Source organism: Phyllostomus hastatus, unplaced genomic scaffold, assembly GCF_019186645.2.
Source record: "Phyllostomus hastatus isolate PE091 unplaced genomic scaffold, TTU_PhHast_1.1 phas_scaffold_397, whole genome shotgun sequence".
Taxonomy (NCBI): Eukaryota; Metazoa; Chordata; class Mammalia; order Chiroptera; family Phyllostomidae; genus Phyllostomus; species Phyllostomus hastatus.
In genome coordinates, this window is record NW_025334029.1 from 5,209,060 (window position 1) to 5,222,013 (window position 12,954).

At 43.8% G+C, this 12,954-nt stretch overlaps 1 protein-coding gene across 7 annotated transcripts in view; it reads left to right on the plus strand.

The window, feature by feature from the left end:
* Positions 1 to 12,954, plus strand: part of MTMR1 (myotubularin related protein 1) — a 93,077-nt gene that overhangs the window by 59,243 nt on the left and 20,880 nt on the right. For all 7 annotated transcript variants that reach the window (XM_045820468.1, XM_045820474.1, XM_045820470.1 and 4 more), the window contains 3 exons: positions 2,246 to 2,431; positions 2,850 to 3,056; positions 7,478 to 7,570. In XM_045820468.1, the coding sequence (XP_045676424.1) occupies positions 2,246 to 2,431; positions 2,850 to 3,056; positions 7,478 to 7,570 (486 nt within the window). The remainder of the gene's footprint in view (positions 1 to 2,245; positions 2,432 to 2,849; positions 3,057 to 7,477; positions 7,571 to 12,954) is intronic.

Here is a 12,954-nt window from a genome sequence, read left to right on the forward strand (position 1 = left end):
GCTCCCAAAATAGAACTAAGTGGTGAAGAGATAGCCAACCTATCAGATGCAGAGCTCAAAACACTCGTAATCAGGATGCTCATAGAAATTATGGAGTATGGTCACAATATAGAGAGAAAAGTGAAGGCTATGCAAAGTGAAATAAAGGAAAATGAACAGGGAACCAACAGTGAAGGGGAGGAAACTGAGACTCAACGATTTGGAAGAAATAAATAGAAGGAAGAAATAAACATTCAACTGGAACAGAATGAAGAAACAAGAATTCCAGAAAATGAGGAGAGGCTTAGAAACGTCTGGGACAACTTTAAGCGCTCCAACACCCGAATCATAGGGGAGCCAGAAGGAGAAGAGGAAGAGCAAGATATCGAAAACTTATTTAAGCAAATAATGAAGGAAAACTTCCCCAATATGGCAAAGAAAATAGACTTCCAGGAGGTCCAGGAAGTTCAGAGAGTCCCAAAGAAGTTGGACTCAAGGAGGAATATACCAAGACACATCATAATTAAGTTACCCAAGATTAAAGATAAGGAGAGAATCTTAAAAGCAGCAAGAGGAAAGGAGAGAGTTATCTACAAAGAAGTGCACATAAGACTGTCAGCTGATTTCTTCAAAGAAACCTTACAGGCAAGAAGGGGCTGGAAAGAAGTATTGCAAGTCGTGAAAGGCAAGGACCTGTATCCAAGATGACTCTTTCCAGCAAAGCTACCATTTAGAAAGAAAGGTAGATAACGTGCTTCCCAGATAAGGTCAAGTTAAAGGAGTTCATCATCACCAAGCCCTTTTTATATGAAATGTTAAAGGGACTTATCTAAGACATGGAAGATCAAAACTATGAAGAGTAAAATGAAAACAAACAACTATCAACAAGTGAACCTAAAAAACAAAAACAAACTAAGCAAACAACTAGAACAGGAACAGAGTCACAGAAATGGAGATCACATGGAGGGTTATCAGATGGGAAGGGGAGGGAGGAATGGGGGGAAAGGTACAAGGAATAAGTAGCATAAATGGTAGTTAGAAAATAGACAGGGGTAGATTAAGAATAGTTTAGGAAATGGGGAAGCCGAATAACTTAAATATACAACCCATGGACATGAATGAATGGGGTTCATGCTGGTGAGAGGGAGGTGCAAAGGAGAGGGTAATAAAGGGGAGAAAAAATTGGGACAACTGTAATAGCATAATCAATAACATATATTTTAAAGAAAGAAAGGAGTGAGGGAGGGGTCTCATTTGCTTTTAATTTCCATATCAATAATTCTCTTGATTTTGGTGTTTTTATATACTATTTTTTTCAATGGAAAGAAAGTACAGTTTTAAAAAGAAAATAAAAGAAATTTTGTGGTAGTACAACTTTTTGTGTTCAGTCAGATGGCAATAACAGAACTTTTTTTGCCTTACTCAAGGCAAACCTAATTTGCCTTGAGTAAGATCCTTTCCTGAATGCTTTGAAAACTGATTTTGGGTGATGGAAGATCGTTATGGGTTTCCATTTAAAAAATATGTTGGCCCCGGCTGGTGTGGCTCAGTGGATTGAGTGCCAGCCTGTGAACCAAAGGGTCACCCTTTCAATTCCTGGTCAGGTCAGATGCCTCGGTTGTGGGCCAGGTTCCCTGTTGGGAGCATGAGAGAGGCAACTGATCGATGTTTCTTTCACTCCCTCACTTTCTCCCTCTCTTTCCCGTCTCTAAAAATAAATAAATAAAAAATTTTCTAAAAATGAGAGACTATCTTGAAGTCCTAACCCTTGGTATCTGTGAATGTGGCCTTATTTGGAAATAGGGTCTTTGCAAATGTAATCAAGTTATGATGAGGTCATATTAGATTTGGGTGGGCCCTCATCCACTCTGACTGGTGTCCATATGAGAAGAGCAGAGACACAGACAAAAGGAAAAGGCCATGGATGATGAGCCCGAGGTTGGAGTAATGTGTCTATAAATTAGGACCACCTGGGACCACCAACAGTTGGAAAAAGCAAAGAAGGATCCTCCCCTAGAGAGTTCTGAGGGAGCATGGTCCTGCCAATATCTTCATTTTGGACTTCCTACCTCCGGCACTGTGAGGGAAGCCACTCAGTTTGTGGTGCTTTTGTTCCAGTGGCCACAGGAAACTCATACAAAAGATGTAAGAGGTTTATAATAAACAGATGTTTGTTGCATCTTTAAATGGTCTCTTATTTGGTAATACTAGAGAGAACAGAAAAGTTAACTCAGATGAAGTGATGCCTCTCTCTTGTCTTTCATAGGCAAAGGGTGGAGGATATGAAAGTGAAAGTGCTTACCCGAATGCGGAACTTGTGTTCTTAGAGATCCATAACATTCATGTGATGAGAGAGTCACTACGTAAATTAAAAGAGATCGTGTACCCTTCAATTGATGAGACACGGTGGCTATCCAACGTGGATGGGACACATTGGCTGGAGTATATAAGGGTAAAGAGGACCAGTCCTTTACATGCTTTCTGGATAAGATTTCTCTGTGTTGGTGCCATAAATCTGTATCCAAGCAGCTTTTCAACATTGCCAATAAGCACATCTTTGCTGTGTACTTGGGCTTTCTTGGTTTCCATGGGATTTTGTGATAGAATAAAAAGGGATACTGTTTGCCTTACATCAGGTGTTAAAGTATTGAATACTTTTTGGCCATTTTAATAAAGGACCTTATTTACTGCTGTTACTTTTCTTAGTATAAGCACCCACCCCCAGTGTTGCTAATGTTTTGTAGTGATTTTGAATTGATTGCATTCTTGTTTGGTTTATTGACCTGAACTGCCAACATTCTTCCCCAGAATTATTTTTGCTACAATAGAAATTAAATGTTGCTTGGTCTAATGTACCTTCTTTTCTGAAGATGCTTCTTGCTGGGGCAGTGCGAATTGCTGATAAAATAGAATCTGGGAAAACCTCAGTGGTGGTGCATTGCAGTGATGGTTGGGATCGAACAGCCCAGCTGACATCTCTGGCTATGCTGATGTTGGACAGTTATTACCGCACCATCAAAGGATTCGAGATTCTCATAGAAAAGGAGTGGATAAGTTTTGGACATAGGTTTGCACTGGTAAGTTGAAACAGATTCATGCTTTGACTATTTTGCTCTATCATATGCATGTGTATATCACAGAACATGCACACATAAACATGTGCACATGTGCACAGGCTTTCTGCTCTGTATCAGACCTGAATTGCCATAATATAATACTATGTACCTCAGTATTGTATGTTCCTGGTGGGGCATTCTTTTGTTAGTATAGGTATGACTTAAAAATAAAAGTTGAGGTTAAATTCATGTAATATAAAATTAACCATTTGAAATGTACAGTTTGGTGGCATTTAGTATATTCACAGTATTGTACAATCACTACCTATATCTAGTTCTAAAAGATTTCCATCACCTTGAAAGGAAACCTTGTACACACTAAGGAGTCACTCCCATTCCTTCCTCCCCCAGCTCTTGACAACCACTAATCTGCATTCTGTCTCTGTGAATTGCCTATTCTAGATACCTGGTATAAGTGGAATTATACAAAATTTGTTTTTCTGTGGCTGGCTCGTTTCATTAAGCAAAATGTTTTTAAGTTTCATCCATGTTATAGCATACATCAATTTAATTTGTTTTCATGGCTGAATAGTACTTACTCCATTGTGTATATAGACCACATTTTGTTTATTCATCTGTTGATAGATACTTAGATTGTTAGCTGTTGTGAATAACACTGCTGTGATGTGAACATTGGTGTAGAAGTTTTTGCCGTACAAAGTATCACAGACTGCATAGCTTAAACAACAGAAATTTCTCTTGTAGTTCTGTTAAACAGCAGAAATTTCTCTTGTAGAAGTCCAAGATCAAGCATGTAACAGGGTGGGTTTCTCCTGAGACCTCTCACCTTAGCTTGTGGTTGTCTGTCTTCTTGCTGTGTCTTTACATGGTTTTGTTTCCATATGTATCTATCCAAATTTCTTCTTCTTATAAGGTCATTAGTCAGACTGGATTAGGGCCCACTCTAATGACCTTATTTAAACTTAATTACCCCTTTAAATTATCTCTTTAAAGACCCTGTCTCCAAATACAGTCACTTTCTAAGATTAGTAGGGGTTAGGACTTTAACATACAAAATTGGCGGAGGTACACAACTCAACCCATAACAGCCTTCTTTTACTTTTGGGTGTATATCTGCGAGTGGGATTGCTGGATCATCTGGAAGGGCATTCTGGGGCTGGGTTTTTTTTTTTTTTAGTTCAAAATGGCAGCTAATTCTTGGTCTTTCAGGCTGCTGAACTGTTGGGAATTCTGTCTGAAACTTGTGTTGAATCAGAATACTCCCAAAATCCCATTCAGAGTCACTTGTGGAAAGCACAAGGATGGGCAGTTTGAGGACTTAAATGGCTTCAGCCTTGAGGGTTCTGAGTGCACCCGCTGTGATGCACTTTCAGGGAGGAGAAGAAGGGAAGTTCCACAACATCCCTTCAGGAGCTGTTGTCAGATCCTTAGACATGCCTTCACTCTCTGCACCTTGGTTTCCCTTCTCTGAAATGGAGTGCCATGGGGTAGAAATGAGTTTATATGTATTAGGTATTTAGGACAGTGCCTGGCCCATATTGTATGGGTAAGTTTTAGCTCCTGTTACTATTTCAAACATTATCAAAAACTCCTTTGTTGCTTCTTCCCTTATCAAAAGCTGTTGTTCGCACAAGCTATCAATTTTGCTCCTTTGGCTCCCTCTTTAAACCACTTCAGGCAGACTTCCTCCTCACAACACCCATTCCTCAAAACTGCTCTTGTCATAGTCATCAATGAAAGTCACTTTCTTCATTTGGCTTCTAGATTGCTATAAACTTGAATTTCCTCCTATATTCTGATCCTACCTCTGTCCCCAACCTCTTAATTTTGGGGTTCCCCAGGGTTCAGTCCTTGGATCATTTCTGTTTTGTGTGCTTAATCCCTTAGTGATCTCAGATAGTCCCATGACTAAATACATTTATTTCAAATATTTAGTCTTGCCATCACCACTGATGCCCCCTTAATTCAGGCCTGGCCACTTTCCTTGCGACTATCATGCAGTCTCTTAACTAGCCTTTCTGTTGCCTATACCCTTCCAATCCATCATCCTTACTGCAGCCAGGTGGAGCTTTCTGAGAAGCAGATCTTATGGTATCACTCCCCAGTGTGAATCCCTCAGGGCCTTCCTGTGGCCTGTGGGATTGTGGGCAAACTCCTCAGCACAGCTTTGAGGCAACTTGGTGATCTGGCCCTAGTCCTCCTTTTCAGCCACATTTTGCCTCCCTTCCTTTGCTTCATTCTCTGAGCCTCTTCTGTGCACAGCTAATAGTGGCACCTCTGGTGCCCCCACTGCTTCTGATATAATATCCCCCTGGCCAGCCAGGAAATAGCCATCTTCCTGTCCTTCAAGGTTTATCTCAAATGAGACCTCCTCCATGACTGACTTGTGTGACTTTCCCTTTTCATTCTCTCCTCCACCCCATCTTAAGATGGCCACTTACTCCTTTGTGGCCCCACCATACCCCCTGAAACACTGTACTGCCCTTGTTATTTCTAGGTCTTTCTCCAATGACTAGAACATAAATGAATTATTCATAAAGCACAGGTACTATGTCTCATTTGTCTTCATACCCAGGTGTCTAACCAAAGGCCTGACCTCTACTAGACACCATGAAAATGCCTGAAATCCTGAGGGCCAGGCAAGATGTGTTACATGCACACTGTAGGAGTTCAGTGAATGTCTATTAAAAGAAAGAATGAATCCTAAATTGTGAGCTGTCAGTGTAACACTGCTGCCTAGGTGCCTTAACTATTGAAGAGCAGGTTCTATGAATTATTTTATAAAGGGGAAGCACAGAAATAAGACAAGGCATGCAGTCTCTGGAATACAGTTTACAGTTCTTCAAAAAATTAAAAATTGAATTACCATATCCAACAATGCTGCTTTTGGGTATATATACAAAGGAAGTGAAAGCAGAAACTCAAACAGATATTTGAATAGCCATGTTCATAGCAGCAGTATTCACAATAGTCCAAATATGGAAGCAAACCAAGTGTTCATCAACAGATAAGTGGATAAACAAACATGGATAAAGGAATTGTACATTGTATGTACAAATATTCCATCTGTACATACAATGGAATATTGTTCAGTCATAAAAAGAAAGAAAATTTTGACTCATGCTACAACATGGATGAACCTTAAGGACATTATGCTAATTGAAATAAGCCAGTCACAAAGGGACAAATAGTATGTGATTCTACTTATATGAGGTCCTTAGAGTTTTAAAATGCATAGAAAGTAGAATGGTGGTTGTCAGGGGCAGGGAGAGGGGGAATAGGGTGCTATTGTTCAATGGGGACAGAATTTCAGTTTAGGAAGATGAAAAAATTCTGGAGATCAATGTGGTGATAACTGCACAACATTGTGAGTGTACTTAATGCCACTGAACTGTGTGCTTAAAATGGTTAAGTTGGTCAATTTTATGTTATGTATATTTCACAATTAAAATGTAAAAAATTAAGGCAATATAGTGTTACTCTGTGGTATTGACATTGATTTGGTCATTTCCTTGTTTTTATGACTTTCCTGGTGTCAGTGTCATAGATCCAGTATTTCTCACTCTTAATGTGTAGTGATTGTGTTGTATCTCCACAGTGTGTTTTCTTTTTCTCCTGTTTGCTTAGTTTATTTGAATCATCAGATAATTAGAAGCTTCTCTTACAATTTTCACTTTTTGAGCTGTTTAACATATTTTCAGTGTTTTTATCAGTCCTGTTTATATGTTTGAAATTACTTTTTAATTTTAATATGAATCTATAAATATCTTCTAAAATATCAAAAGGTCTGAAGTATGATTCTAGCTATCAACTATATCTCTAAACTGAAAAAAGATACAACATTGTACTCCTAGGGCAAGGACTCTACCCATCACCACTTCAAGAGTGAGATTTGAGGTTCTCTGAGTCATGTAAAATTGCTTAAAATTTGTATAGTATTAATCATTTTGATTCTCACACTTCCTGATATTTCTGAACAATGGAAGAAACTTTTTTTTTACTTATGGAGAAAATTGCAGTCATAATGTGCTTTATGAGCTGCTAATTGGTAGTCTCATGGTGACACTGTGCACTTGGTGTGATGGCTGGGATTGACCCCATCATTTGCATTGAAAAATGTTGAGTGTTTCCTTATAACACTTGATCCCAGCAATATGAAAGAAACATAAAATAATCAACATTTAAAAATATAGTACAAAAATTTAAAAATAAAAATATAGTATACAGAAATTTTGTTTCCTAAGAGTAATGAAAGTCAGTTCAATTCAGTGAACATTTTTGAGTGCCTATTATGTGTCAGGAATTCTGTTAGGCCTTAGGGCATGTGAGTAAGATACGATTCTTGTCACCAGCCAATTTAAAGTGACTTTCGAGAGGACCACGGTGTACATTAAAATTTTTAACCTGTTACTTCTGTTCAGAGAGTGGGCCATGGCAATGACAACCATGCAGATGCTGACCGGTCACCAATATTTCTTCAGTTTATTGATTGTGTTTGGCAAATGACAAGACAGGTGAGAGATTTCAAATATATTTCTGACCTATATAGTCTGATTCAAACATATCCTAAAGTTGAAGAGTAGATAAATTTTCATGTTCATTCAGGATGAAGATATGTGTATATGTGTGAATTATGACTCCTATTATTTAATTCATTTTTATTCATTTTCACTGAGAATTATAAGCAGAAAATTAGAAATGAACAACTTCTCATCAAAAGTTACTTTTCTTGTGCAAGTGGTTTTTGTCAGTCATTCTGTTCCCCAGCCTTGCAAACCAAGGCTCTACTCAGCCATTCTGCCTCTCTTGCTCCCTTTCTGTCAGTGCAGGGGACTGTCTGGCCCCCAGTGCCCTGCTGGACCAGAAATGTAAATGGGGATGGGATTGAAGGCCAAATGTCCATCAATAGATAAATGGATAAACAAATGTGGTCAATACATACAATGGAATATTGTTCAGTCATACAAAGGAAGGAAATTTTGACACATTCTATACTGTAGATTAACCTTGAGAACGTTACTCTAAGTGACGTGCGTGTTATGAAAAGGGGATTTGACCAGGGTGTCCAGGAGTCTCCACACCCTGCCCCAGGCCACAGCCCCTCTAACCTCAAGGTCAAGGGAAATGGCTATCCAAGAATGAATCAATGGCAGATAGGAAGCTGCAGAGTATTTTGTCATCTCCTGGGGCTTAGTTCCCAAATCCCATTACCCAGGGCCCTGGTAAGGAAAAGGGTGATGCACGGACCACCCTTCCCTAAGCCAGTTGGGTCTGGAGGGTTTTAGTTCAAAGTAGATCATGATGCATGTACTGTTTTTCTCCTCATGTCCTACATCCAAACCGGAATTTGGGGATTTACCCTCGTGATGGGAGATCATGCCACGGAAATGGACCTGGAATCAGAGAGAGACTGAGACAGAACCAGAGCCAAACAGAGAGAGAAAGACAGAGACACGGGAAGTGACAGAGAATGGTAGAGAGAGAGAGTGGCAGAGGGGCAGTGAGAGAAGGGGCAGAGGCAGAGAGAAGGGGCAGAGGAGGGAGGCAGGGAGGCAGAAGCACAGAATGGGTAGAGAGGGGTAGAGAAAGGCAGAGGGGATGGAGGCAGAGAGACAGGAGGAAGATGGGGGGCAGAGAAAAGGGCAGAAGGAGGCAGACGGGTAGGAGAGAGGGGCAGAGAAAGGCATGGGGGCAAAGTTAGGCAGAGAGGCAGCCGTAAGTGCAACCTGAGAGGGAGCAGAGAAAGTGGCAGAAGTGACAGAGGGGAGTAGGAAAGAGGGGGCTGAGAGGAGTGTAGGAATGAGAGAGGAGGGAAGGAAAAAGAAGAGGGTGGGATAAATGGGGAACACAAGAGTGGGACAGAGAGAGGGCATCACAAGAGAGTATGGTAAAGAGAGTGGGCAGAGAAATTTGGCAGAGAGGCAAAGGAGAGAGAGAGAAGGGGCAGATAGATAGGAGCAGAGGGGTATAGATAAAGGGAAGCAGAGAGAGGGGGAGATCAAGATGGAAGCAGAGGAGGGCAGAGAGAGGGAAGCAGATACAGGAGCAGGGAGGCAAAGAGAGAGAAAGGCAAAGAGTGAGGAGGCAGTGTTAGAGAAAGTATAGGACAGAAAGATGCAGAGAGGCAAAGGAGGGGCAGTGATAGAGGGAAGCAGAGAGGGGAGAGAGGCACAGTAGGTAGGCAAAGGCAGAAAAAGAGGTAAAGAGGAAGACGGGGGGAGAGACAGAAAGAAAGGAGGAATGTAGAAAGAGGGAAAGTCGGGGAGAGGAATGGTGAGAGGGAGCACAGAGGGCAGAGAGACAGAGAGGAGGCAGAGATATGGGGAGTAGACCCAGAGAGGGGAGGGGCAGAGAGAGAGAGATCAGAGAGAACACTAAGAGGCCTCTGGAGAGAGGGGTGATAGGCAGAGGTGGGGTAGGCAGAAAGGGAGTAGAAGTAGAGGGGGTAAGGCAGAGAGAGGACAGGAAGATGTAGAGAGAGGGTGAGTGGGTCTGAGGGCAGAGAGAGTGAGGAGAGACAGAGAGGGGAGGTAAGAGGGAAGTAGAGAAGGGGGAAGCAAATGGGGGGAGAAGCAGAGAGGTAGAGAGGCACACAGAGAAGGGGAGAAACAAGGAGGGGGTTGAGGGGCAGAGATGGAGGAATGGGGTAGCAGAGAGAGGAGGAAAGGCAGAGAGGTTGAGTGGGGAGATGGAGGGGAAGAGACAAAAGTGGAGGGGGAGAGACAGAGTGAGAGGGGGGAGGGGAGAGGGCCAGAGATGAGGTGAATGGAGAAGAGGGTATAGGGAGACAGAGAGAGGAAGAGGAATACAGGTGAGGGCAGAATGAGGGGGCCAGAGGGGGAGAGGGAAGGCCAGAGGGAAAGAGCAGAGTGAGAGGTTCAGTTTGGAGGAGAGAGAAGGAAGACAGGTTTCTGAAGAGAGGAGGGCAGAGAGTAAAGATGGGACAGAGAGAGGAGGGGGCAAAGAGAAGGGTATGGCAGATGGAGAAAGAATGGGTCAGAGGAGAGAAGAGGAAGGCAGGCAGAGAAGGGGAGTGGTGAAGAGAGGGGATAGGTGGCAGATAGAGACTTTGGGGACAGAGTGAGGAGTGGAGAGCAGAGAAAGAGCAGAGCAGGCAAGAGAGAGAAGGGGCAGCAAGCGGGGGGGGGGCAAAAAGGGAAGAAAGGGTTAGATGGAGGTCAGAGAGGGGAGGAGAGGCAGAGCCAAGAGAGTGGTAGAGGCAGAGAGAAGGGGTGAAAGGGGGGAATTACAGGGGGAGCAGAAAGAGGGAGGTGCTGAGAGAGGGGGGAAGAGGGAGCAGAAGGGGACAGAGAGGGAAGTGGGAGAAAAAAAGTGGGGGTAGAAAGAGGAAAGGTTTTTGCAGAGAGGGGACAGAACAGAGTGAGAGAGGGAAGGAGGTAAGAGTAAGAGAGGGTCAGAGAGGGGTATCAAAGGAGGGGCAGGGGGCTGTGGAGAGTGGGGGTAGAGAGGGAATTCAGAGAGAGACAAGGACCGGGTTGGGGACAGATGGGCACAGAGACAGAGTAGTAGAGGTAGGGAGGGGTTGCCGAGGGGGGAAGATAGAGAGGGGCAGCACAGAGTTTGGAGAGAAGGGTGCAGGGAAGAGTACTGGCAGGGGGTAGAGAGGGGTGCCAGGTGGCAGGGGCACAAAAAGTGGGGTCAAGGGAGCAGAGACAGGACACAGTTTGCCAGAGAGAAGGAGACAGCAGGTTGCTAGAGAGAGGAGGGGAGAGTGAAGGGGGGATAGAGAGAAGAGGTGGCAGAGAGAAGCAGAGTAAGGGGGTGGGGGAGGGAGAGGGAGAGAGAGTCAGAAATGGGTAGAGAGAATTAGTGAAGGGGGGCAGAAAGAATCAGAGGTGGGCAGAGAGGTGCAGAGAGGCAGAGAGGGAACTGAGCCAAAGAGGGGGGCAGAGGGAGGGGCTATAGAAAGACAGAGAGGGGGTTTCAGAGAGGGGGTTAGGAAAGATGGGGCAGAGTGAGAATGGGGCAAAGAGAGAGTTGCATAGAAAGAGAGGGCTGAGAGAGCGAGGCACAGTGGGGCAGAGAGGGGGCAGAGAATTGCAGAAGAGGGGAGGCAGGGAGTTGGCAGGAGGCAGAGGGAGAGGGGGAGAGAGAAAGTGGGCAGAGAGGAGGAAGTAGAAGGGCAGAGAGAGGATGGCAGAAAGAGGCAGAGAGATGGGGCAGATGGGCATGGGGGAGGGGTGCAGAGAACTGTCGAGTTTGGCAGAGTGTGTGTGGCAGTGAGAGAGTAGTACAGAAAGAGCATGACACAAAATTTTCCCAAATGCCTGCTGCTCAGCTTGGTTGAGCGTGGAGTTACGGGGAAAGGAGAGAGGATAGGTACCATGTCTGGGCTCTCTGCTTCCTATTGGTCTGGAGCTCTGGCCTTGGTGGCTTCAATCATATGATGGGAACCAGTGGGAAAGATTGCTGGTGACCAGCATGACTCCACCAACAGCCATGGAGCTCATGATTGATCCTCCTGGCTGCCTTATCAGGATCACCCTGGAGCCCTTTCAGAGGACATCTGCCTCCCCCATCCTGGAAAGTCTGAAATACCAGTCCCATTTCCTCACTGCCACGTTCTGTTACTGATGTGGGGGGGGGGGGCGGTGTTGAGATGGAAAAAGGCTAGAAACCACCACCACAGTGCCTGTGCCCCGTCTCTGCTCCAGCTAGTACTCTTCCCCAAGAGCCACTGGGAGGACCAGCAGTCACAGCTATCCACCTGAAATGCACACTCTCAGCCTCTGGAAACTTAAAGATTTATAAGCTTGGGCCTGTTCCCTGGAGATCCTTCTTCCTGTGGGTCTGGGGAGCAGTCTAGTTGTGTGTAGTTCTTTAAAAGTTCCTTTCCGAGGTGGTCCTGATGTGCACATGACTTAGAGGATCAGTAATCTAGATAACTCCAAATGCAGACCAGGGGCCTGTAGGCTTGGCCACCTCCCCTGGGAACTAGTTGGAGATGCATATTGTCAACCCTGCCCCAGGCCTGCTGGGGAGGGCATCCAACACTGTTTCACAAGCTCTCCAGAGGATTCTTCCCTAGACCAGTACAGCTCAAACATACGGGAGCACAGAAATCCCCTGGGGATATTAAAAATAGAGATTCTGATCCATGGGTCTGGGGCAGAGCTACAGTCTACATTTCTAAGAAGCACCCAGGTCATGCTGCTGGTCCACAGATCACACTTGGAGTAGCAAGGGTCTAAAGACCATAGACGTACCTTCAGAAATAAGGGAAAAGTGTGTGTGTGTGTGTGTGTGTGTGTGTGTGTGTGTGTGTGTGTGTCAGGGGGTGATCTGAGCAGCCAAAGTAAATTTCCAGAGTCCCTGGGCCTCTCTTAGAACTCACTCTTACTTTTAGACCAGCTGCCCCAAGCTAACTGGGCTCAATAGTCATCTAAGTGCCAGATCACAGCTGTCTGGGGTAAGAGAGGTGGTCTCAGAGGTAGGCACTCTGGTATGAGTGACAGGTACCAGCAAACACATACTCAAAAGGCTAGCCAGAAGTCTGTTTTGTGTGCCATAAACTTCCTGCTCTTCATATTGGTGCCAAGTCAGTAATAAATAAATAAATAAATGATGGTTACATTCAGATTAATGCAAGAAAGTATGCAATCCATCTTACAAAAATTGCATAAAATGGGTGAACACAAAAAATAATTCTGATGTGTCTGAAGGGATAAGCACCATTTTGTGGGTAAAAAGTAGTTTATTCCTCTCTAATGCCTAGGTGAATGTGTGTTTTTAACATCTTCAATCTGACTGCCATTTATGTTTATTAGTACCCATTTTCATGTCTAATCTGTATCATTTTTATAATGTTTGTTTTTAAGAAAGTAAGGGCTTTGGATTAGAAGATTTCAGATGCCACTCACAGATCTAAGACTCTGTC